The sequence below is a fragment of the Beta vulgaris genome, chromosome 3, assembly GCF_026745355.1.
Source record: "Beta vulgaris subsp. vulgaris cultivar EL10 chromosome 3, EL10.2, whole genome shotgun sequence".
NCBI classification, from domain to species: Eukaryota; Viridiplantae; Streptophyta; class Magnoliopsida; order Caryophyllales; family Amaranthaceae; genus Beta; species Beta vulgaris.
In genome coordinates, this window is record NC_079204.1 from 1,380,319 (window position 1) to 1,406,504 (window position 26,186).

At 33.6% G+C, this 26,186-nt stretch overlaps 2 protein-coding genes across 2 annotated transcripts; both read right to left on the reverse strand.

Annotated features, from left to right (window-relative positions):
• Nucleotides 1-13,177: 13,177 nt before the first annotated feature.
• Nucleotides 13,178-15,605, reverse strand: LOC104887952 (probable inorganic phosphate transporter 1-3). The gene has a single exon (XM_010672741.3). The coding sequence runs from the start codon at nucleotides 15,133-15,135 to the stop codon at nucleotides 13,537-13,539; it is 1,599 nt and encodes a 532-aa protein (XP_010671043.1). The 5' UTR covers nucleotides 15,136-15,605; the 3' UTR covers nucleotides 13,178-13,536.
• A 5,122-nt stretch (nucleotides 15,606-20,727) lies between these two features.
• LOC104888076 (probable inorganic phosphate transporter 1-3) lies at nucleotides 20,728-24,321 on the reverse strand. Its single transcript, XM_010672908.2, has 2 exons — nucleotides 24,206-24,321; nucleotides 20,728-22,347 (listed from the first exon to the last, which is right to left on the reverse strand). The coding sequence occupies exon 2, from the start codon at nucleotides 22,324-22,326 to the stop codon at nucleotides 20,728-20,730; it is 1,599 nt and encodes a 532-aa protein (XP_010671210.1). The 5' UTR covers nucleotides 22,327-22,347; nucleotides 24,206-24,321.
• Between the last annotated feature and the right edge of the window lie 1,865 nt (nucleotides 24,322-26,186).

Here is a 26,186-nt window from a genome sequence, read left to right on the forward strand (position 1 = left end):
AACTTCCAGAAATCGTTACTGTTTCATTGAATAACCTAGAGAGAGGAGAGAGTTTCTCTCTCTAACCCTATCAGAATTAATTTTTTTTTATTATTCCCTACAATTTAATTTTTGGGTGAACATTTTTACAAATATTTATTCTTGCGGATCTTTTACTAAATATTCCCCAGTTTTTAGCTTATTCACTAAATATCCTCGATAGTTTTGAAATTTCGCCGGGTACTCCTAAGTTTTTATACAGATTTACGATGAGCCATTACTAGTAATGCAAGTCTAACTCCATTACTTGAGAATTAAGATTGGCCTAGTAGTTGTAAGGTCCTCTTGCCATCCCTGTGACAGGGGGTTCGATTTTCACCCCTTACAAGAAGGATCCCCGGCCCAATTTTTCTCATTCCTTGTAGTGGAATTCTCTTTATCTTAAAAAAAAGAGAGTAACTCCATTACTCATTAGACCTTAATCAACTCAAATTAACAACCTAATTATCTCCTTCTTTTGTGTCTTCCCTATCCCTTCTCTTTTCTTCATGGAGTTTCTATGCAGCTACAAGCCTATCACCATCGGAAGTTCTTCCTGTCTTTGAGCTCGAAGTTTTTGCAGAATCACTCTCTTTGCTCACCTAAATCATCACACATCGCTATTAAAATGCCTGAATCACCAACAGTAACACTAGCTAGTAGCTACTACCACCTCTACTCACCACAACCATTGACCAAAACAATCGCAAGAGTTTGATACTAAAACCCTAACCACGTACGCCTTTCATTATAATTAAAGACTCATCTATCTCTGAACAATGTCCAACAAAGGCCAACAAGAATAGTAGCAACCAATTTCACCACCCTCATTAGCGAAGAACGATAGCCTCCACCGCTGCCTGTATTTCCACTTGCCGCCACTTCGCCTCCAGTCGTCACCTAACTCTAGCACCAATTGCGCAAGCCTACATTCATGCAAGCCCTAAGGAAATCAAATCGGAGAAGAAATTAGGGTTTATGTTAGAATAATTTGTGGTAACTTTCAAACAAATTTTAGTCGAATATAGGCATGAATTTAATTAATTTTTATTTATCTCAAATATCAGATTAAAATTGTTTGACAATATAATATGAAATCATAATTTACATCCAAGAAAATCACAATGCGGAAATATTAGGGTTTTGTTTTAGTGGGCTAGAGAGAAGGTGGTGGTTCACGCTGGATCACAAGACGGCGGAGGTTGACAGGCGACGGCGTGGCGTGACAGTTGGTGGTGATGGGTTTGACAGTTGGTATGGTGACTAGAGCGAGGATGAGATAAAGCGAGTCTTTTTTACATAGGTTAATTAGTTTTTTTTGCTAATTAAGAAAATAATTTAGACATTTTGATAATCCAACTAGGGCTTAAATAAGGTTATTTGGAGGTTAATGACTAATAAAATAGATGATCGTTATATTCACTAAGGTTATGCTATGTAATTCTATAAAATTCGAGGGCCTTTGTAAATTTCCAAAACTTAAAAGGTATTTCGTAAATTATCTCAAAATCGGAGTGCATTTTATGAAAAATCCGTTATTTTGATATAGTGCAAAGATGATTACAAAATTATTAATCATTAGCCAAAAAATAGCAAGCATGATTATTACTTTGTTAGGTACCACTGTGGACCTAAATTTTCGACATCCACGCATGACTTAAACGAATTAATGCGTCTAGTCCGGTTTGATTTTCGAAATTCTAGTCTAGTGTGAAGAGCACAGTCAAAATAAAGCAAAACGAATCTTTTAATGCAGTGGATAAGATCTCCAATCTTCGAATTAGATCTAGCTAATTTCCTGAATTTAATGGGTTTGTTAACTTTAGGTCATGGGTCAGGTTTGACGGGTGTTTAAACTAAAAAAAAAAGTAGTTTTTGGGGTTCAAATCTTTGGATCGGGTCAGCTTTTGACATGTCTAGATCCTTTATTTCGGGCCAAAGAAATAATCGCCCTCAATCATTCTATATGATTAAAAGCTAAAGTGCAAAAGATGTGATAAATACTTATTTATGTAATAGTTGTTGCTATTTAAATCACATATATATAAGTCGGATAAATTAAGTCAATAGAAAGTTGCTAAATTTTTTGTATATAATTTTATTTTTGTATCTTGTCATGGTTCTCCGAGATTCTTTTGTGTTATCGATCTTGTATTCCCTCCGTTTTTTGTTGTTGTTTCTATTAGAATCTTTTTGTTAAAAGAAATTGGTAAAAGTATGTAGGAATAACTTTCGGAAACGAAAGGAGTAGTAGATATGCTCAAATGTTCGGAACTTCGCATTAGGATAAGTAGATACCCATGGGCCATGAGTATGAGAGCATCCCGAGGATAAAATTCCCGAGGATAAATTTCGAATGCCACGAAAAAGAAGGCAAGTCGCGGCTGAACTCAAAGCATGCGGCCTTGCTTCTTTTTTTTTTTTTTGAACAAGCATGCGGCCTTGCTAATGTATAAATACTACAGCATACACAGACGCAAAACTACATGAGTAAAGCAATAGTGCGACGCAACCCATATTAATTCACGAAGAAAGTTCGTACAACTAACTAGAAGTCATTCAAATTGCGTCTTTTACCATGTTCATTGTAAATTTTTAACACTTAAATTTTACTCAAACTCCATTAGAACCTTCATTATGCTTTCAAAACCCTATAGGCTGCCTTAAGAAACGAGCGAAAACTTAAGAGATTTTTCCAATGACATTTGGAATTCCTAAGATGCCTTAGGAAATAAGGGAAGTATCACGCAAGATTTACAAGGCCATAACCATAAAACGGAAATAGTTTATCAAGAGCTTATTCGTTATCGATTTTTGTTTTCAATTTTCTATTTTCCAAAAACAAAAAATTAAAAACTAAAAAAAGTAGTTTTCACTTTTTAGTTGTCATTTTTCAAAAAAATCATGTGTTCTATAAGTGTGACTAATTTTTGGGTCATTATAGGGCATATATTATATGACTTTCAAAACCAAAAAAACTGAAAACCATTGTGATATTACTTGTAAACAGACACTAAAGTACTAGTACCATCCGAAAGTAACTAAAATAAACTTCCACGGTATCATAGTAGTTGCAAAATTTTAACATTATCCTTACCTCCAATTTACTATTTTTTCAATCTTTAAATTGGCTATTTTGGTTTTCAATTGATTTCATATTAGTATATTTTGTGAAAAGTAATACATTAATACGAAATAAAGGAAGTTCATTTTGGTCAAATATATTGTGTTTATAATGTACTCCCTCCATAAAATATAAGACATGTACAATATTTAAACTCGAATTTGACCGTTAATTATTCTTAGCTCTTATTGATAAAATTAAATGAGAATAACATTATATACTATATTTTAAAATAAATATAACGATATATATAATTATATTATTTTATTTGTCATATTATAGAAGAAATTTATGATCAAAATAATTTTTTGGAAAGCATGCATGTAAATATGTGCCTTCTTTCTTAAACCAGATGGACAATATAATGGAACAAGCAACAAACCCATGTACACCTAGGAATAGATAGCCAAGAGGTCAAGTTGACTTCTAACTATAACTGATTCCCATTCTAACCTAGCTAGTCTATAACTCTAGGTTAGCAAACCTAATCAAATCCTGTATAATCACTAAATTAATTAATCACACACAATTATAAACCAAACAAACTGATAACTTGATTAACACACTTTAGATATTACGATAAATAATCCTAAATGAATCATGCACACACAACACCCAAAGAATAGGATATAAAATATATTCAATAAAATAAAATTAATCATGTCTTTGGAGCCACACTAATTATAATGATAATAGGTGAGTAAATACTTATGATGTCTTCTCGAAACATGCTAAACAATTTAGCCCTAACTCAAATTTTTCTATGGACGAGTCATGTCAACTTGACCACTTTATTAATGGGCTCAAATTCTATCATGGACCTACTATTTATCGGATTCAAGTTGGATTTCAAGGACGTTCCAATTTTTGGTACATCTAGACTTATGTCGAGTGGACCTGTTTAATAGAGTTTCCTCATCTCTAATCTAACAGAAAATTCTATGTGTATTAGGTCTCTTATATATGCTTATATTTTTCGGTTTAGTAATTATATATTAATATAAGTACTTCTTACGAATAAGATAAAATAAGGGGCTCAGATGAAGGGAAGTGGGGGAGAAAGAGGGGGAAAAACTAACCTGTCTAAACTCTAAATTACCAAATTGTACTCTCCACTCTCGAGGTGTAACACCAAAAAAAAGACCAAGGGAGTTGTAAGCTGGTGAAGGTAATGAAAGGAAGCAACAAAAATGTTTGTCATCTATAGACATTCTGCCGGAATTTTCTCCGGCATATAGTACGCATATACTATTCTCATATCTGCCGGAATCTACTCCGGCATCTAATAAGCATATACTTTACGCTAATAGTCAACGGCAATTGTTTTTACAGTTGACTTAACAATTTACATGCTTAGCTTGTATGACTCTTTCTAGGACAACTCAAGTGGGAAGTCATCATCTCTATTACATGAATACATGTCATTTGTTTTGTCCATTATGTGAACGAATCAAGTGTGAGTATTTATGAAGTAAATTACTAATCACTACCCAACAAAAAAGGAGTTGACTTCTTAGTTTTAATACACAACTTTTACAAAAATTAAAAATAGAAAAAAAAATGATGATTAACGTGAAAGAATTGTGGTGTGCATTACCTATAGTAATAGGGACAGCATATATTTTGTTATTTTTGTATCAAAGATTTTTGTTATTTTTGTTTTAAAGATTTTTCCTATGTTATTTCTTGTATGGCAATTAAAAATGTTATTGATTTGGTAGTGGGCAAAAAGAAGACAAAAAGGACAAAATAAATATTTGCTTAGAAGTAAATATTAAGAATTCCTAGACAATGATTTCAAATTTTACTAAATGGCAACTTATATCACTTTGTAATATTTAATTATTTTAATGCACTCATCAAAAAGCAAATGTTCAAACTAAACAAAATTGAGAAAGTATTATACATCCGGATATACATAGTACATCTAAGGTTATTTCTTTGCTCATTGCTCAATTGAGCAATTAAAAAAAAATAGTCTTAAGTGTTTGTTAGATCTGGATGTACAATACAGGTTTTGGTACTAAATAGGATATATAAAATTTTGCGTTTTGAATCCCAAAAAACTAAGTTAGAGTTCAAGCTCTTTTTAGTTCAATGCTAACTACTTCATATGACTATTTTTTTTTTCATAAAATACAAATCTCACAAATATATATATTGAGACGAATCTAAAAAAATCTCCTACGATTTTTTTTCCTAAATACAAATCACCGAATGCAATCAAAGTGTATAATGTAAATAATATACACTAATATTTGTAATAGATGAAGTATAAGTAGGAATAGCAACGGGTCGAACTTGGACCGAATTATGCATAATCCGACTCCGACCCTACAGAAAGTCGGATTTTTAAATCTGAGTCCGGCTCCGACTTCGACATCCGACTTTGAAAATCCGAATCTAACCCGACTTAAAATCCGAACATCCGACTCCGAGATCCGACCCGACCTAAAATCCGAACATCCGACTTAAAATCCGAACATCCGACTCCGAACCTGATCCGATTTATTTTTCTTCCAATTTTTTATAATAAATAGTCTTCTATAATACAATAATTTAATCATTATAATTTATTTTAATCATCATATGAAAATGTTATATAGTACAAATAATCTAATTATTACTATTATTTTTAACTATAATTTTTTCTATGGTAAAATTTTATATAATACAATTGGCTGAAATTCGAAGTCAGATTATACATCAATAATACATTACATAAATAAGAAAAAAGGATTGATTGACTCAAAGTCGGATTTCGGATTCGGATGTCGGATTATTTTATGAGATCCGACTCCGACCCTCCTCCGACTCGGAGTCGGATTACTTTTTTGTCAGAATCAACTCGGATTTTTTTACTTCGGATCGGAGCGGACTAGGGTCGGATTCGGACTGGATTGCCATCTCTAAGTATAAGTTTACAAGGTATGGTATTGGACTATTGGTAGGCTGGTAGCCATGACAGTGGCTTGATCGCTGATCACTAACACTGGACAGTTATCGATCTCGTCAGTCGTCACCGATAAAAAAGAGTTTGGCCTTCCTTTTTTTTTTTTCCTTTTAATCCTCCCAAGATATCATTTGGGCCATCCCAATGTAATATTGATAATATTTGGGTCACCATATCCCTCAAGAAGACAAGAAAAGGAAATCGGAATTGGGCCACCCATTTCTTAGATAGTAAGGACACTTATTTGTGACTATCTGCGAATGTATCATGAATTATGTGCTATCAACGACAAGTCCATGATAAATGTTATTTTTCTTCTAGGGATCGACACCTTATGGCTTATACCAAATTATTCTAACGTGCCATAAACAAATCCAACTCAACAACGAACATTCTTCTAGAGCATCAAAAACAGGCCTTCATAGGATAGAAGGATTTCAATATACAATCCTCATAATAGTTCTCTTGGCCTCGACAAAAAGAGTTTTAGTGAGGAATTTGAAGTTCTAAGACGAAGACGATTTGAGTGATTTTCCTGACTTACGTGTTACTAAATCATTTATGCCCATGTTGAGGTGGAGAATGCAGACAGTTCGGCATGATTGTTGGAGCTAATGCTTGCTACTTTTGAAAAATTTTATATATGAGTTTGTTAGTTGTTTTTTTTTTTTTAGATTGTTAGTTGTTAGAACCACAAAAGAAAATTAAGTTTTATGTTATATGCATATTTGCCTTCCACGAAAGGATCTATCGATCTATTATTATAGTTTTTGAAGTAGAAGTACTTGATTTAACTCAATTAATTGATTGTAGACAAAAAAATTAGCATTATCTACATAGACAAGGTACATAGTATATCACCATCAACGAATAAATTGTAGCAAATGATAACAAAAATTTCGAGTCTCCAAACTCATAAGAAGAAAATAAAACTTAATATATGGTTAGACAAAATCATGTATATGGGTTAAAAGAAACTCTCCGGTAGAGAGATAATGTAATATTATCGTGAAGTACAACTTAGAAACTAGTAAAAGAAAAGAAAATAAGGGATTTAGCCATAACTAATAAACGTGGTAGTAACCCCAAGATCAATGAAGAAGACTAGGTTTGGGAGAGAGAAGTGATAAAAGGAATCATAATAGAGGGCAAATTCATACTACCAGTTATACATCTTCAAATATCAAACTTAAAGTACCTACCCTACCCAAAAACCCAAACCCTAAAAGCCACCCATCGCCCTGCAGGGTCGCCGGCAAGCCTGCAACGGGTCCTCTTCTTCATCCTTAGGTTAGTTTCGTCCCCCTATGTTGAGTCATCCCTTCCCTGTTTGTCGTCCCCCGTTCTCCCTCCTCGTCTTTCCCTTCCCCTGTTGTCCATCCCCTCCCTTGTTCGTCGACCCTCGTTCCCCCTCCCCTGTTCCTTTTTCGTTAGTGTCGTGGTTTCCTCAGCGTCGTTTCCTCCCCCGTCCCCAACGTCATTTTGGATCGCGAGTCGAGTCTTCCGCTCTCCGTGGTGGTGTCGTGTCCTCCCCCCTCCCCCTGGTGGTGTCGTGTCTCCCCTCTCCCCTCCTTGGTTTATGTTTGAGGTATCTAGTTTAAGGTGTGGTGTTATGAATCTAGTGATGGTTTTTTTTAGTTTGATTCGTTTAGTGTATGTTTTTTCCAGATCTAATATACCTTGCTTTTTGGTGTATTATTGTTCTTGGGTGTTTGTTAGTAGTGATCAATCGGCAGTTCAAGTTTCTTGGTTTCCTATGACAAAGAAAGATCTAGGAAACCTGGTGAATAGAGCCAATTATGATCTTGGAGTTGGCCATAGGGTTTATACGACTTTAGGAATTCGAGTGTTAGTTAAAATGCGAGGAGGTTCTCAATTCAAATATGTTGTGCGTTGATAAGTCGATTTTTAGTTGCATATAAGTAGGATTTAAGTCTCATTTTCATGTAGTTTTCAGTACATCTTAGGTCTAATTACATGATTTAAGTAGTTTTTGAACCATTGTGTTATTCCGAGATACTTTTGCCTCTTCTTTTTTATTTTCAGGTTCTTGTGGTCAGTTGTGGGAAAGAGAGGCTAAGATGGTTCGTAGCTGGTCTAGATAGTGGTTCCCGAAGGCAGAGTAGATGAGTTTGAGTCCCTTGGAATCGAAGAAATGATCACTAGTGGAAAAAACCTTATCTGTCACTTAGTAACAGATTTAGTTTTTACAAAACAGCATCCAAAAATCAATAAAAAAAATGGGAGGGAACACTGGGTGGAAAATCTGTTCTGGTCCTTTAGCAAACCGAATCAACTTTTAGAAACTGCTTCGATTTTTCTAAGATATGATCCCGTTCACAAGACCGGATCATATTTTCCTTTTTTTTCTAAACAAAAACCCGCGATTAACACCAGCCCATTTCCCTCAATTGAACAGCCCATTTCCCGTTCAGTATAAAAGCCCCCCAAAGTTAAATCCTTCATTTTTCACCCTCTCACTCGCCCCTTTTTTCTCCTAACCCTCTAAATCTCTCCAACTCCGCTAATCTTCCTAACCCTAAACCAAACAACACCAGAGAAATGCAAACCTCTTGAAAGTAGGAGCAGTTAGAGTTTCGATTAAACAAAAAATCATCGCAAAAACTAACAAAAATAATAAAAATGTCAAATTTCTCAAATCCCTAATTTTTTTAATCTGCAAAATCAGAGAAATCATTCGCATATTCGGCATCTTCATTCCTTTGATTATCGTCGATATTTGTGTGTCTGATGCTGATGCTCCAACTTCAACTTTAACCGCCATTATTGATGCATCTCCTCCTCCGCAAATACAATCGGCAGAGTCGGCGAAGGAGGCAGCGAGTTCGCTAGATATTAGGATTGCAGTGGTCTTGTTAAATATCATCCATGGGTTTGAGTTTTTGTATGTAGATTGTAATTTTTTTTGTTTTTTTACATCTAGGTTTGTTTTCGTTAATTTTCATTTCAGTTTTTTTTTCCTTTTTTTTCGTTTTTAGATCTAGGTTTGTTTTCGTTAATTTTCATTTCAGTTTTTTTTTTTCCTTTTTTTATCTAGTTTTTTTTTCCTTTTTTTCGTTTTTTTAGCTCTATCATTTTTTTTTTCATTTTTTAGATCTATTGGATGATTTTCACGGCTGATTTTTCGTTTAAATTTCACGACTCATTTTTTCGTTTAATTTTCATGGCTGATTTTTCATCTAATTTTCATGGTTGATTTGTCATTTCACTTTCTACCTTCAATTGTGTATATTTAATTACAGATAGATTCCCCTCAAAAAAAAAAAATTACAGATAGATCTAGGAATTTTTTTTTTAGTTTGGAATTAATGTGGATGTATTTCACTGAATTTTTAGTTGTATGCCAGTGTGTATTTTTCGTTTTAGTTTGGGATGTATATATGTGGCTGATTTTTCGTTTTGTTTCGTATACCAGTTTATTTTGGTGGAAGGCGGTGGAAATGTGGATGTATTTCGTTTAGGTAGTTTAGACTTGCAGGTCTGCAACTTTTTTTTGACATACATTTCAACAAACTGATGCGGTTCTTAAGGAAAACTGATGCGGTTTTCCTTAAGAACCACATCAGTAAATCATTTAATGATCCAAATTTTGACCGAATCAGTAAATGATTGGGAGCTGCTGCAAGCCCACCTGATGCGGACCAAAATTGCATCAGTAAGCCCGATTTTGACCTCATCAAATGGGCTTTTTTCCACTAGTGGATGATACTTGAAGAATATTTTTTTAGCGGGACCACTCACAATTCCGCTTGACCAAGCGACAAGCCACAGGACCAAGCAAATTGCTGCTTACCCGTGCATATATGTAAAGTAAAGACAAACAATTATGTCTCATGTGCACTGCCGTGTAAGATTCTGCTTGTCCGTGCACCAAGGCGCGCGACCGTGCACATTTCTGCTTGCTTGTGCAAGCTGTTATCCGACGAGTTTCATTATTTCCTTTTTTACTTTTTATAGTTTTTTAGTTTTCTAAAACAAATTTTGGAGCAACTTTTGATTATTAGGAACTAGAATATTAGTTTTAGAGAGCTTTGGAGAGCAAAACTCCATTATTGAATCTTGAGATTACATCTTGGCTACTTTGGATTGATTCTTCCTTTATTGTTATGTCTTTTTATTTATTTCTCAATTGCTTTGTTATTTCAACTATGAGTGAGTACTTCTTTAATCTAGGGTTATGTTGAACCCTAGCAATTATTGATGCATGGATTTCCCTAATCCTAATTTAATGAAATTAATTATCCTTACTTGATTGAATTGTGCTTATTTTCAATATCATACTAGGGATAGGTGATTTTGAATTAATTTCTTATGTCTTGTTTTCAATGGAAGTTGAATCTAGATGAATTTGTTGATTTAATCAAGAGTTTGAATTTCTATATGGAAATAAGTAGAAAGGATTACTAGAAATTCATTTGTGATGCCATGCTTAATTTCTCTTTCTATGCATGGTAATAGGTATGATTTCTTGTTTAGAGTAGCATAAGTACTCGGGAGAGCTCTTTGGTATTTTTAGGGTGCATTACTCCTTTTGGACTATTGATTTTGTTATTCGGGATGAGAATTATTCATGTACCATTTGTGCTAGTGGACTTAATTCTAGGTGCTTTTATTGATTGATTTTACCTCGTGTGTCAATTGCTAGTTGGTATAGTTTAGCATCGGTATTAGTTTAGCATGCCTTTCACTGTTGTTTGTCACGTGTTAGTTAATTTAAGTCAAGATATCTAGTGTTTGATATCTTTTGTCTCTGTGGATTCGACCTTGACTTGCCCTGCTACATAGTTAGGAGGTTTGGTTAAGAATTATCTTTGTTAGTTGCACGACACGCCTATCATGGGTCGTTCTTCTAGGTTTGGGATTGTGAGGTAGGATCTTTGGATCCATAAGTGGGGTGAAGTTTATCAATCTAACTGGTCCCAATTTCTCGTGATGGCTTCATGTGTCATCACACCTAAAAAATGTATCTTGTGGGAGGCACTCCAATCTGATTTGGAGCAAGTTTCGACCTCCATATCTTTCGAGTTTCAATTTAATGAGACTAAACTGCGGGTACCTTCGCAGCAGGGTCGTCATAAGTTAAGTCATAAAGGATGTGACTTCATTATTAGTTGATTCAGTAGAATTCCAAGAGGATATTTCTTTTCAAGTACCTTGGGAGTTAGGGTCTAGTGGACATTGCAATTGGGGTCTACTAGCTGTCGTGCGACAGTCTCTCTTTGAAGATCGTCAGAGTTTCATATCACAACAGGCTCACTCTCATATCAAGTCTTTTTCATCAAGACATATAACTCAACCTCACCCGCCATCGCTCAAGACAACTGTTTTTGGATTGGATAGGTAATAGTTAGTTTTTTTTCATAGAGTATATACGAGCTAATAAAGCTCTTATTACAATGCCAGTAAGCATGTTTTTTATTTTCAAATATTAACATCTTTAAGTTTAAATTACATGATATTCAAGAAGCTAGTAGATACATTGAATTCAGTCTCCAACTTTTTTCATTAGTTAGATTGTTTCAAGAATTTTGTTTCTTCAACCCCTGCCAGTCCCCATATATCAAATATTATCGATCAAATTCGTTGATATGCGAATATAGTTTATTAGCTTCGTAGCCCTAAAAGACATGCTAACAGCCTAACATGTTCGCCCTTGAATATCTAAAATATCACGTACATAATTGGTTCAACAAAGCTGTACTACAACGCAACTTTGCTATAAACTTTTTATTTGCCTGCACGTCTACATAATAACAAGCAAGGGATGTGTATCTGTATCTAAGAAAAAACAATAATAGTAATAGAGTATCAACTTTTGCAAATATGTGGAGCACCGCACTGCCAGCAAATTTGTTCACCATTGGCAAACTTTTACCCAATAATATTTAGAAAATTTAAAACCCTAATTGAAAGAAAACATAAAAAGAAAACACATCACACCCCTTTGTAACTTTTAACCTATATGGTATAATAAATAATTTGATCAAAGCATTCTCTCCCTTTTGCAACTAAATAATTTAAAATAAAATTTTCATTTACTTTTTTCAGTCACCCTCCCCGTCAAATTTGAATGTCAGTTTGAATCCCAAATTTGATTGTTTTCCTCATACATTTTGATATTTGATATTAAACCTGTCTTATATTAGTTGCAATAATTTAATTTTTGCACCATACAAATGTCTCACTTTGATCATAATTACACCTAGTATATAAAAAACAAATGTTTGTATATAAGATGTTTTAAGATATACTCTTTGTGTATATTTTCAACATATTAACTTTTCATAATTTTTACTAGAAAAATTAAGAATAATAATAGTCAAAATTGTTTAGTATAGGAAGGAGGAAGTAGTTTATTTAGTGATATCTCTTCAATAATAATTTCTATCTATGACGTTTGTCTTCTCCACCGGCTAATAGATGAGTTAACATCTTGGAGAGTTTTGTAAATTTACATGATTGGATGTATTAGTTTTATATTCTTCTCTTCGTTAAACTCTTCTTTTTTTTTTTTACTCACTACATTGTTGTTTTCACTAGTTTTTATGAGATATCTATTTAAATACTTTTGGTGTACTTTAGGCACCTTTAGCATTAAATTAGGTGGGAGGAACCTTATTTTTAATTTGAAGGGAAATTAAAAGTAGTAAAAAAAAATTATTTGCTAGGAAAATTACGAAATATTATAAAAATTATTACTTTTCGATGGGCAGAGTCTACTAATAAATGAAGTTGAAAGTTGAAACAATGTAACAAGTAAAAAAAAGCAATAATTTAAAGAAAATATAGCAATTAAAAAAAAATTGAAGGGGGTGCTAATTATGTGGATCTGCGCTACAAAAGATGCATTGTCATTGAAATACATCATGTCAGGTACGTATAATGATATGGGAGCCGAAACCAAAGGAAAGTCGTTAGTTGAGTAGGTGTTGAAAATCATATGGTAGTCTAAATCTTGAGTCGCGCGTCTATTAGGATAAATTGTTATCGTAAATGTCGTTGATGTATCGTTAATGACAATCTCCCTTTAATTAAAAAAACAAAAAGTTTGTGTATGAGATAAGAGGGATCATACGCGGATGTGATTATATTTTGGTTGGTAAAGCTCTCATCCAATACATATATATCCTTAAACTATACATAGAAATTTGTTAGATGGAAAGTAACAGAAATCAACTCAATTTAACGAAAAGTTATAGCTATCTCACCTGAATTGTTTTGAGTTTGTGTATACACTCATATGTACAAGGAAATAAAAACCTTATTTACTCAAGTGAGGCTGGGAATCAATACACAAATAACGAAACCAAGATGTACAACAAACCGAATTAATTTTGGGAGGACAAAAAACCTGAAGTTAAGTATTCTATCAGTTGTTGTAAGTTTGCCTATTCAGTTATGAGTAGTAAAGAAATTATAATCAAGCGCCAGCTCTAACCTCATAATCAGCATCCTCAAAATCAACTTCTCCAGCAAGTTCTTCAAGAGATTTACCCATGGGCTCTGGTATGAGGAAAGTGCAGAGCATACCAAGGAAGTTGATTATGCCAAGAACGATAAGAGAGTTCTTCTTACCAATACCAGCTGGATAACCCTCATGTCTCCTAATCGGATCCTTCTCTTGAGATGCGTAAACAAATCCCAAGGCTCCTACTATAGCACCAGCCTTTCCGGATGCGGCTGATATACCATGGCAAGTGGATCTGAGCCTAGCGGGGAAAATCTCTGCTGGCACCACAAAGGTGGTGGCATTGGGACCGAAATTGGCAAAGAAGAAGGTAAGACCGTACATGATAATGAACCCAATACGATTATGCTCCTTTTTCCAATGGTCGTAGGGAAAGGCAATGGCGAACATGAATATAGTCATAAAAAAGAATCCCATCATTTGGATCCACCATCTACCAATTACATCTATGAAGGCCACAGTGAACCAATATCCAGGGACTGTTCCACAAAGAGCAATCAAGGTTTGAGCCCTCGCTATCATATAAACCTCTCTAATCGCATTCATTTCATTTGCAGGAGGAATCCATCCAACTGAGGAGAAGAGATCTTTTTGAAAAAGATTTTGACTGTAGAAAGCAATGTCGAGTAAGAACCAAGTGCTCGTGGTTCCTAAGAGACGGATACCATATCGATGAGCAAATTCACTAGAAAAAAGCCCAAACTGGTGCCTTTCACTTCTTACTATTTCCTCAAATCTCTCTTCCTCTGCATCTAGATGTACCTTGAGGATTTTTGACATGTCTTCAGCTGCCTGTCTAGGGTTTCTGGCAACTAAGGCAGTGTACCTAGCAGTCTCAGGCATTTGCATACGCCAATAATAGGTCAGGACAGCAGGAACAGCACCAAACATCAACACAATACGCCAAATGTAGTCTGATTCCTGTGGCATAGAGCCCACAGGGTCTAATTTGAAGGGGGGAGGTTTGAACTTGTTCTCGAATGCTGCTGAAACTATGAGGGCTACTATTCCACCAGCTAATATACCCAAACCTTGCATTGCAAAGACAGCGGCTATGAAGGTTCCACGGGTCTTGGTGTTGGAGTATTCTGACATGATGGTGGCTGAAAGAGGGTATTCACCTCCAACACCAAACCCAAGCCAGAATCGAAAAAAGCATAGAGTAGTCAACACCCCTTTGGCAGTACGACCCCCAAAGGAGATTCCTGAGGCAATAGACGTAAAGATCATCAAAATCAACGTCATTCCATACACCTTTTTTCGACCCATATGATCTCCGAGCCATCCAAAGAAAAGCTGCCCACCCATGGTTCCGAAAAGCGCCACACCGTATACTGCGGCTGATACATTAATGGGCAAGGTCCCTGGCGTATCTGCGTCAGGTCGGGTATAGTACAAGCGTCCGAGCAGCTTTGCCACCAAGGAGATGCAGAACAAGTCATAGGCATCCGTGAAAAAACCCATACCAGCAATCGCAATGGCTTTGAAATGGTACCATTGTGTTCTGGCTAAATCGAGCGAATTAAATACTTGCAATTGTCCTTTTGACATGATCACTAATCAACTGCTTGCTTTTTTCAGAGTCAACAAACTTCTATGTTCATCTCACATCATTTCTTCCCTGTAAAGTGTAAACAATACAAACCTTTTAATATGCTGATACTGTAATAGCTTATGGGTTTATAGATTATCAAGAATGAATTATCATAATCGAGACAATTACAGCATATTAGTTATAGCCACAGTTAAGGAGCAAATAATACGCACCTGAAACTTTAGATTAATTTGTAAGGAGAATTTCTTGATTTTGAACTTCAAACACATAATATTTGTAATTATGTGGACAAAATTTGGTGAGAAGAGGAAGAGAAAGTAAAAAAAAAAAAACTGACCTGGATCGCTAATGCTCAAGAGGGATAAAGAAGATCTGATTACGGAGCTAAGATGTGGATAATAAAAATGGCAATGCTTGCTCAGTTTGGGTCAACGCTATAGCTTTAGGACGAAGCTCTATAGTTTAATTAAAAGGGGGAAACAACATAAACTAGTAAAAGGCGAGCTAACTCTTAAGGGCTCTACATCTTTTTTTTTATATTGTTACTTCCTCCGTTTTTTTTTAGATGTTACACTTTTTATTTTAGGAAGTTTTAAATTAGATGTTATACTTTTATTTTGGGTAATAATTTATCTCTATCTCTCTCCCATCACATGTTCACATGGGGCCCTTTTGTTTTTTTTCATTCTCTCTATCTCTCTCATCTCCAAAAATTACTTAGGAGTCCGTGATTTGAAAAGTGTAACATCTAATAAAAAACGGAGGAAGTATGAAAAAAAGACATGTTTTAAAGTTTTTACTAGTATTTTGCTCTTAGCGATAACTCGGATCAGTTATAATTATCAATTATATTATTATTTATAGTTATTATAATTGATTTTATAGTTTTTCATTATTTTATATCTAGTGCGAAATTGAAAAATGGACGTTATAGCATGATAAATTATTTAAAAAACTTCTAAAAAATTACGGATAACAACTGTTTTACTGGAATTTGAGTAAGAGAATGTAATTACCTTAATAAAAGTTTTAGAGATTAAAATGTTTGTCCATCTCATTATAGTTACATATAATTATAGGACATTATTATGTTTTATTTTGAAAAATTAAGCATTTTGTATGTAGTGGTGGTTAATTAGACTCTCACATTTCATTTTAATGGTCATCTATTTAATTCCTAGTAGTTACACATTATTAATACTTTTGTATGATATCATAAACATGTGTATTAGACTATTAGTCTTAGAAGTTTGAGAATAGTGTCACGTGACAATACATTGTTGGAGATTGAAGAGTATCATATAGTGTGTTCCTTTACTGGAACACATTTAATTTATATGTACAGATTATTTACGTTTCATATGGTCAAAATTTCATAACTTTGTTGATATTTACCAAATTAAATAGCGTAAAATGAGAAGGATGTGAACTATTATTTCTTTGCATATTTTTATGGTGAATGTGCATGTTTTTTTTGTATTAACGATACATTTTCTTCGCCTCAATTTATGTGTGATAATTTTAATTTATTGCAGCTTATATAATTAGGTGTTAGAACTTATATCAAATATTGCATTAATTTTTGAATAAAAAAAAATATTGCATTAATTTTAGAACGAAAAAAGTTTTTTTTTTTTTAACATGTATGATATTCACAACGTAAATTGAGAGTCATTACTCATATATATACTTCATAATATTAGGAAAAAATTATAACTATTCAACCTCATCGTACAGATTTTATACCTAGTACAGTGATGCTGTCAATCACATTTCTCATCCAACTAGATGCCTTTCAATTTTTTTAGTGGGCATAACCTCAAAGTTTTGTCGTCTTTAACTTGTATATATTTATTTTAATGTTAAATTTTTATTTTAATTATTGTTGACTTCGAAATATAAGGAAACTCTGTAAAGATCCAAATTCCAAAGGGCATGGTTTCCACCACACAGAAGCCCTCACAAATCACAATGACTTTAGGGATTAAATTAGTTTCAATCTACTTAGGATGTATCCAAGAAAACATAGGATGTAGCATAAATGTTTACCCGTTAGGCGTTAGCTTTATAACGCGAAGTCGTGAACTGCGTTATGAATATCATGTTAACACGTTCTCCCTTGATCTCCAAGATCTTATATAAGTTATAATTCTTATACTCCCACTCAAGAAGTCAATTCTATGTTTGTGGAATTCAATCTATTTGCCTACACGTCTGCAACATATAACTGTCCTTGAGATTCAACTAAATCAAGTATGTTAGACTTTTTTTTATATATAAATAAAAAATCACACGACAAACAATATACTTTTTCCGTTCTGTTTTAAATGAAACGTTTGTTTTTTTATGGAAGCTAACACACTTTTTTAATCATAATATTCTTTAGTTGTACACACGTAAAAAATATAAAAAAAATTATAATTTGATAGTATGCATCGAGACCAATCTAACAAAGATCACATTTGACTATATTTTTCTTTATATAAAGACGATAAATTAGAGTCAATATTTATCTATGAATAGTGTCATTTCAGCCAATTTTCATTTAAAACATAATGAAGGAATTAGATGAGATTTGATCATAGATTTTGAAAATTACTTTTCAAGATTTTAACCAACTAAACTAGTTGATATTCACAACATGTTTACTTTTTAAAAAGTAGAAAAACTATTTGAACATAATAACATCAATAATTACCAAGTAGTACTTGGTCTAATGGTAAGGAGAGCACCCTTCCAACCTCAAGGTTGGGGGTTCAATCCCCACTAGAGGCACTTTGAGGGTAGGGTTTCCCCTTACCCTTCCTCCTTACTCTCAAGTGCATGGCTCATTAAAACCCGAGCGGGGTCCGGACCACTTCTTCTTACCAAAAAAATAAAAATAAATAAATAACATCAATAATTGAATAACCTTTGATAAAATGGATAAAATAACATGAAGAAACAAACTTTTAGGGTAACTGGGAAATTAATATGTGGAGGGATGTGGGCTAAAATTTATTCACCTTGGGTAAAACATTCCATATAATTTTTTTTTGAAAACAAATTACTTATATTTATCTCCCTTTACTTACCATATTGACATTTGCACTTATTGGAAAAACAATAAATACTCCCTTTTATACTACCTTCACTTATTCCTCATCAATCTTCTCCCTTCCATCAATCTCACCTTCTCTCTTTGAGATTTGACATTTTTTATAATTTATTTTTCTTGTGAAGATTTCGATAAATATCTATTATTTACTGCATCCGTTTCATTTTAATTGTTACACGTCACTTTGATATTTTACACTATTCACAAATTTCACTTTGACCATCATTTGTAATTTATACTCGGATGAAAATATAGTAATGTGGGATCTTGTAGATTCATCATAACATGTATTTCATTAATATGTACTCTTTATAATTTTTACAAATACAAACTAAAGATATATGGTTTCAAAATTTTGCATTGACATGTGTGAAAAGTGTAAGTGTGTAGATTAAAATAAAATGGATGGAGTATTATATGATTTAAAAAACACAAAAGGTAACTTTAGCTAGAACAGGATAGTAGGCTTTACCAAAAAATTGAATGGTCATCACTTTGAGCATTGATTTTGGAGATATATGACGTGATTTAGCCAAAAGAAAAAGCTCCCGAAAAAATTGACAAGTTCAACGAAAATTTTGAAGGAATTTTTAGTTTTAAGGTTTAGAATGTGGCAAATCTTTTAAAAAATTGCATAAATTTTTTGGATTAAATTTGTATGGCCGAACTTAATTTTCACTCTCTATGTTTTTCGAATTGGTTTTATTTTTTCTCACAATGTCACGTTGTAGATCTCAAAATTTATGCGATAAAAAATTTACCCCATTCCAAATCCCAAAACTACAATTATTTTTATCCAAAGTTTATGTTATAATAACCATTTTTATAGCAACTTTATTTAATTATTTTGCCTACATCATGGAATATATATTGAAAAAAAACACTCCCTTGGAAAAAAGATCCCCTCTTTCTATCCTTGATAGCCTGCCCTACTGGCGCCAGTCTCTCCTTCAGTTCAGACAAATTTAGTTCAGGAAAATTCAGTTCAGTTTAGTTATTAGTTTCATCTCACAGTTTTCATTCAATTCTGTTTAGTTTAGTTAGTTTCATCTCACATTTTTCATTCAATTCATTTCAGTTCAGTTTAGACTACTAATTCAGTTTAGTTCAGTTAGTCTAAAAGAACATAGCCTACTTTGCTTTTAATTTATGAACTGGCTCAATTTTGAACTATAATATCATAGTAATTAGTACTAGTATATATAGGAATCGGGTCACCTTTAGGCTCCATTTGGTAGGGCGTAAAACGTTTTCATGGAAAACTATATTTCTCTATTTTTAGTTTTACATTATTTGGTTGGCAAAGTAGTGTAAAATCATTTTCTGTTGGAGTAAACTTACTCTCTCGGTGATGGAAAACCATTTTCCCTTCAAAATGAAGGGAAAATCGTTTTACTCATCTCTCTTGTACACTCACTATCTCTTTAATTACTTTATTTCTTTTCATTTTCCTTTAATTTCATCATTTTTCTTACATGAAACCAAACAACGGAAACTAATTTTGAAATTGTTTTTTCCATTGTAAATTGTTTTCCAAAAAGTCATTTTTACACTGAAAATATTATGTCCTCCCAAACGGAGTCTTAATGTGTTTATGAATAGTTTGAATTAACTAATTGTTGGTTATTGATTTGATTTCATATGGAGTATTGTAGATCGTAATTAGTTTATTTGTGTATTGAATAAAGAAAATGACATCTAGACCAAAAAGATCAAAAGGGCAACAACAATCAATTTTCGGCAATTAATCATAGTACCCACCAATTTGAAAATCCTAGATCCCCAAATGATTCTAGGATGCATTACTTGTACTGGCATAGTATTTGAAGAGGCCAACTACTCCCAAGTTCTAGGAAGCAATACGTATACTGGCATATGATCAGAAGTAGCTTTTTAAATTTGGAAGTCTACAAAAGAAAGGAGTCTGATTCGTGTCAAATAATCTGACTTAAGCAAAATTGTACACCCTTTACATTTACTTATTTTATTCTTTTTATTTTAAATCTTGATACTATTTACAATTAGAAAGAAATTTTATAAATTTTTCTGAAGATATAAGAAAAAATGTTATGTGAGATCTTTTTTGATATGTCTCAATACGTACGTACTTTATTAATATTCAATTATTATAATTTATAAAAAATATGTAATAAAAAATATTTCGGGTCAAAAAATACAATGGCAAAAGAGGATAGTTAAAGTACGAAGAAAAAATACAAAGAAAGTATTGCAGAAAATATAGCTTAAAGAAATGAAACACAAAGGCGTGTAAAATATTTAATTTCATTGAAATCATCAGCTAGTTTTAGTAGCTCGGTAAACATATCAAATAAATTTATAGGCAAATAAAACAAACAAACTCTTTAATCGCACTCATCAATATGGCACATTGCCAAAATCCATTAACACAAAAATTAAATTAAATTTCGAAATCAAATAATTAAAACAGTAAATATGCTATCATTATTAGTATGAGATGATCGTAGTATAATCAAGCTGAACTCCTGTGGTCATCCTCAACTTCATCAACCTCCACCTCACCAGCCAGTTCTTCTAGAGATTTACCCATAGACTCGGGTACAAATAGTGTGCAAACCATACCAAGGAAGTTGATGACACTAAGCACAAAAAGGGAGTTCTTCTTCCCAATACCAGCTGGATAACCGTGATCTCTCTTGGCCGGATCCGGGTCTTGTGACGCGTAAACAAATCCGAAGGCTCCAATGATGGCCCCAGCTTTTCCAGTTGCTGCAGATATACCATGGCAAGTGGACCTTAACCTAGCCGGGAAGACCTCAGCAGGCACCACGAAAGTAGTGGCATTAGGACCAAAGTTGGCAAAGAAGAAGGTGAGCCCATACATGATGATGAAGCCAATACGATTCTCCTTTTGCTGCCAATGATGGTAGGGGAAGGCAATGGCAAGCATGAAAACAGTCATGAAAAAGAATCCCATCATTTGGATCCACCATCGTCCAATTACGTCTATGAAAGCGACGGTGAACCAATATCCAGGGACGGTTCCACAAAGAGCAATTAGAGTTTGAGCTCTCGCTATCATATAAACCTCTCTGATAGCATTCATATCAGCTGCAGGTGGAATCCATCCAATAGAGGTGAAAAGGTCCTTCTGGAAAAGGTTCTGACTGTAGAACGCAATGTCAAGTAAAAACCAGGTACTGGTTGTTCCTAAGAGGCGAATGCCGTACTGACGAGCAAATTGGGCAGTGAACAACCCGAATGATTGGTTAGAACTTTTTCCAATTTTTTCAACCTTCTCCTCTTCAGCATCAATTTGAACCTTCAGAACCTTCGACATGTCAGCAGCAGCCTGCTTGGCATTCTTTGCAACCAAGGCAGTGTACCTAGCAGTCTCAGGCATCTGCATACGCCAATAGTATGTCGCAGCAGCAGGGAAGGCTCCAAACATCAACACAATACGCCACATGTAGTCTGACTCCGGTGGGAGGGAGGCCACAGGGTCGACTTTGAAAGGGGGAGGCTTGAATTTGTTCTCGAATGCGGTCGCAACTATTAAGGAAACTATCCCACCAGCCAAGATACCCATGCCTTGCATGGCAAAGACAGCAGCGATAAAGCTTCCACGGGTCTTCTTGTTAGCATACTCAGACATGATGGTGGCGGAAAGTGGGTAGTCTCCTCCAACACCAAACCCAAGCCAGAAACGAAAGAAGCAAAGGGTGGTCATGACCCCTTTAGCGCTGCTTCCGAAGGAAAGACCAGAGGCAATGGATGTGAAAACCATCATGATCAAGGTGATACCATACACCTTTTTCCTCCCCATCTTGTCTCCCAACCAACCGAAGAATAGTTGGCCAGCTAGAGTCCCACAAAGGGCAACTCCACTCACAGCAGCTGCTACATTGATAGGCAATGCCCCTGGCTTCTTTGATCCTACTTCAGTGTAGTATAAGCGACCCAAAAGCTTTGTCACCAGGGAGATGCAAAACAAGTCGTAGGCATCTGTGAAAAAGCCCATACCAGCAATGACAATTGCTGTGAAATGGTACCATTGTGTTTTTGCCACATCAAGTGCATTTAGCACTTCCAGCTGTTGTCCTTTTGCCATGTATATGATGAAAAATGTATACTTCCTCTAGGATGCCAACACTGCAAGGTATATTACATATTTGAGTGATATTAATATTAGCATATGGTGAAAGGGATCAATATTTCTACAGAACCAAAATAGTGGAATGTTTTTGTTTTTTGGTGGACCATGATAGTGTTACGAATTATATACATAATAATGGCATGACAATAAGATCAGAAATAAAGTAACTAATTAGATGGATAAATAATTTGATAGCTCTGAAGGTCTAGTTTGTTATAGTGCTGGCAAAAAATTATCTAACCTAAAAGCAGATTTTTATTATGGCTTGTTAAAAAAATTGGCCAAATTTAATGTCGAATCGTGGAATCCATAAAAAGTTATTTGCAAAATCTACTTTAAATCTTCAATTTGTCTTCTAACGATTCGAAGTCAATCAACCTGATAAATACTTTTATAGCTTAAATAAACAAATAACACAAAAAATAAACACAATATCGATAAAATTTGGTAGATTGAGGAGATCATTCATCATACAACTGGATATATTATGAGCATGATACACCAAAAACAATTTTTTTCTCATTTGTTTATTTAAAATCATTCAAATACGCAAAATATGCTAAAAAATGAGGGATCAAATGAACAGATGAGCAAATATTAGTCTTGGATAACACGCTCACGGTACACAGAATTACCCAAATCTATAATAAAATTTTTGTTGACGCAGTGGGTAATTCACTCACTACTAATAGAATTTGATATAATTAAAGTGGAAAACTCAACATTAACAACTATTTTTAATAATTTATTAGAAGTGGATAGTTCATCCAACTAATAAATGTAGTTATTTCCCCATAACACAAACAATCAACAGAATACAAAAGTTAAGTCAAGATCTGGTAAACACTGCAAACCCAAAAAAACACACACATGCCAAGCACCAACAGGATTTAGGTGAAATTCTCGTAAACACTACAAACGCGGGGAAAAAAATTGACCTTTTAATTTTACCATTTCTCCCACCTCTAGTTTCGAGTGACTGTACTGTACGCCCTAATGTATTTTCTTTTGATGCTTTTGAAGGAAAATGTCCGAACTCTGACCTTACAAAACAACAATATCTAAAAAATAATACTTCCTCCGTTTCAAAATAGATGCTACATTGTTGACTTTTTCACTATTCATGAATGAGGTTTGACCATGCATTATTTACTATTAGGTAAAATCAAATGTTATAATGTAATATGTTGTTGGATTTGTCTTAATGTATATTTTCAGAAAATCAAAATTTTATACTTTACTCTAATACATAATTAAAGATATTAGTAGTCAAAGTAGTGCCTCGACAAGCGTTTTAGTCAACAATGTACCATCTATTTTGAAACGGAGGAAGTATATAAATGTATGATGTTGTTGATATATATATGCTTCAAACTTTTAATGTGTAGTTCTTAAAAATTAATTAATTATTATTTCCCAATTACGTCATTGAAAATATTAATTGTAAAAAATACATTAGAGACTTTCTTTTGGATCGGTAAGATGAACTGCTCTATCGGATCGGAACCTCGCACAGGTCAACCCGGTCCGAATTAGTGAACTACTGAGTAGAAGGAGGGTAAGGAAAATCCCTATTCTTAAAATGTCCCTAATGAGAATTGAACCCTAACTTTGAGGTTGACAGTCATAATACCAACTAACCACTAGGCTAAATTTAGTTTGATGATACATTAGAAATTATAAGATAATATAAATTAACATAAATTAAGATAAGATAAATCAAAATAAGTTGAATCAAACAAAAACATAAAAAAAAAAAATTTAAAAAAAAGGCGAGGCATAGACACAGTACACTTACCATGTGGAGGGGAGGAAGAGGAAGACCCTGAAGCACTAAAGAATTCTGATTTGTGAAGGAGTGGAGGGACGAAAGACAAGTATTTAAGTGCGTATATTATGTTTACACATTCTCCTGAAACCGTAATCTCCTCCGTAATCTAATAAGCATATACTCTCTTACAAGAAGTCAAAACATTACTTTTTTGCTTAAATAATTGTATTATCATTACAAAAATTTACATGCAAGTTTGTAAGAAATGATTGAAGCTTTCTACAACCGGAAATACTCCTACTTCTTACATGACTTCTGGAACACAACTGTCGTACCCTGTTGAAGATAACGAGTACGGTATCTTCTATTAAACTACTATTATTAACTTCTTAATCAACCAGTAAACTGCCAGAACATTAGATAATCCTCTTTCATTTTACATTTTCTAGTATTAGGATTAAGACTTAAGGGTTAGGGTTAGAGAGTTACTTAGGATTATAGGGTTAATTAGGATTAATGATTAACAGAAACTTAACATCGTTAGTCATTAACGGTTTTTCGTGAATTTTATTGAAATAGTAAGGGTACCTGTTGCATTAAAATAAAATTAGGGGTACCCCATGAATTTTGAAAAACCACAAAGGGTACCTGGTGAAAAAACCGAGTATTCTATGTACATAAATACTGTACTTGCAAATCTGCAACCGTCCTTAAAACTCCTCTCAATTCTTCAAATTGAAAAATCTCCTAATTGTATATTTTATTTTTATCTTAAGAAAATGAAAGTTTTAATGGACGATATGGTATGGCCAGGGTACGAAAGGTTTCGAAATCCGTACGAATGTTTTTTGCTTCTAAAAAATACTCCTTCTATTTTTTTAATTAATACATTGTTGTATGCACGAAAATTTAGGTAATGTCACTTTCAAATTTTTTGAATGGTAATTTTTGGCCTATTTAATGGGGAAAAGTGTAAAAGTACTCCATCTGTTTCAAAATATAAGGCATTCACGCTTTACGAAAATTACTTTGATAATATCTCTCAAATACGATAAATAAAAATTATAAAAATTATACCGTTGGATTCGTCTTGAAAAATACTATAATAATATTTTTAAAATTTTCTATTAACATAAATTGAAAGTAATTAGCGATCAAAGTTCGACCTCGAACATCGTGCGTGCCTTATATTGTGAAACGGAAGGAGTAGTTTTTAATGGGTGGAAAAAGAGATAAACAAATATAATAGCATTACTACATGGTGGGCCAAGTACCCCAAATATGAAAAATGTAGCAATTAAAAAAACAATCATTTAAGGAAAATTTAGCAATTAAAAAAACGGAGGGAGTAATAATATCTCCAACACTCCACCAACCATTGTAAAATAGGAATTTTCACCAAATAATCTCCGAATTTTAAAAAAGTTCATCATATATTCTCAATGTTTTCAAAATTCACCATACACCTCTGATTTTTTTTCCATAAATACATCCAGTTGCCCTTACTATCAAGTGTATACTAAAGGTGAGTATTTTGTCAGTTTTCTGTTAATCCACAATTTATTTCATATATACCCCCATATATTAAAAGTTAATACATAATATATATCCTCTAAATTAATGATATATCATTACAATGGCTAGTTTATCCATTGGAAAACAAGTTTGCTGCCAATCATTTGCATTCTGTACATAACTACAACTGATAGAATTCTACAACTTATTATCCCTTATTTGTGAATTTTTTCTTGGCTCATGAATTCACACTCAAAACAAACTTCAGAAACCATCAATATGCATAAATAAAACCCACAAGTAGATTTTGCAGATGTAGGAGAAAATTTGCAATTAGGAGACTACAACATACATCATAGATCTTTCATGACACATAATTTGTATCCAATAAACTAGTATTTTGGCATGTGTGATGCACCGCATTAGTTATAATTATCAAATGTATTATTATTAATAAATTTCATAATTGATACTATCAACTTTTCGTAATATTCTGTCTAGTGCGAGATTAGATAATGGATGTTATGGC

Bases quoted from the DNA above. Each gene is read 5' to 3' on its own strand.
- LOC104887952 (XM_010672741.3), bottom strand. From the start codon at position 15,135: ATGTCAAAAGGACAATTGCAAGTATTTAATTCGCTCGATTTAGCCAGA.
- LOC104888076 (XM_010672908.2), bottom strand. From the start codon at position 22,326: ATGGCAAAAGGACAACAGCTGGAAGTGCTAAATGCACTTGATGTGGCA.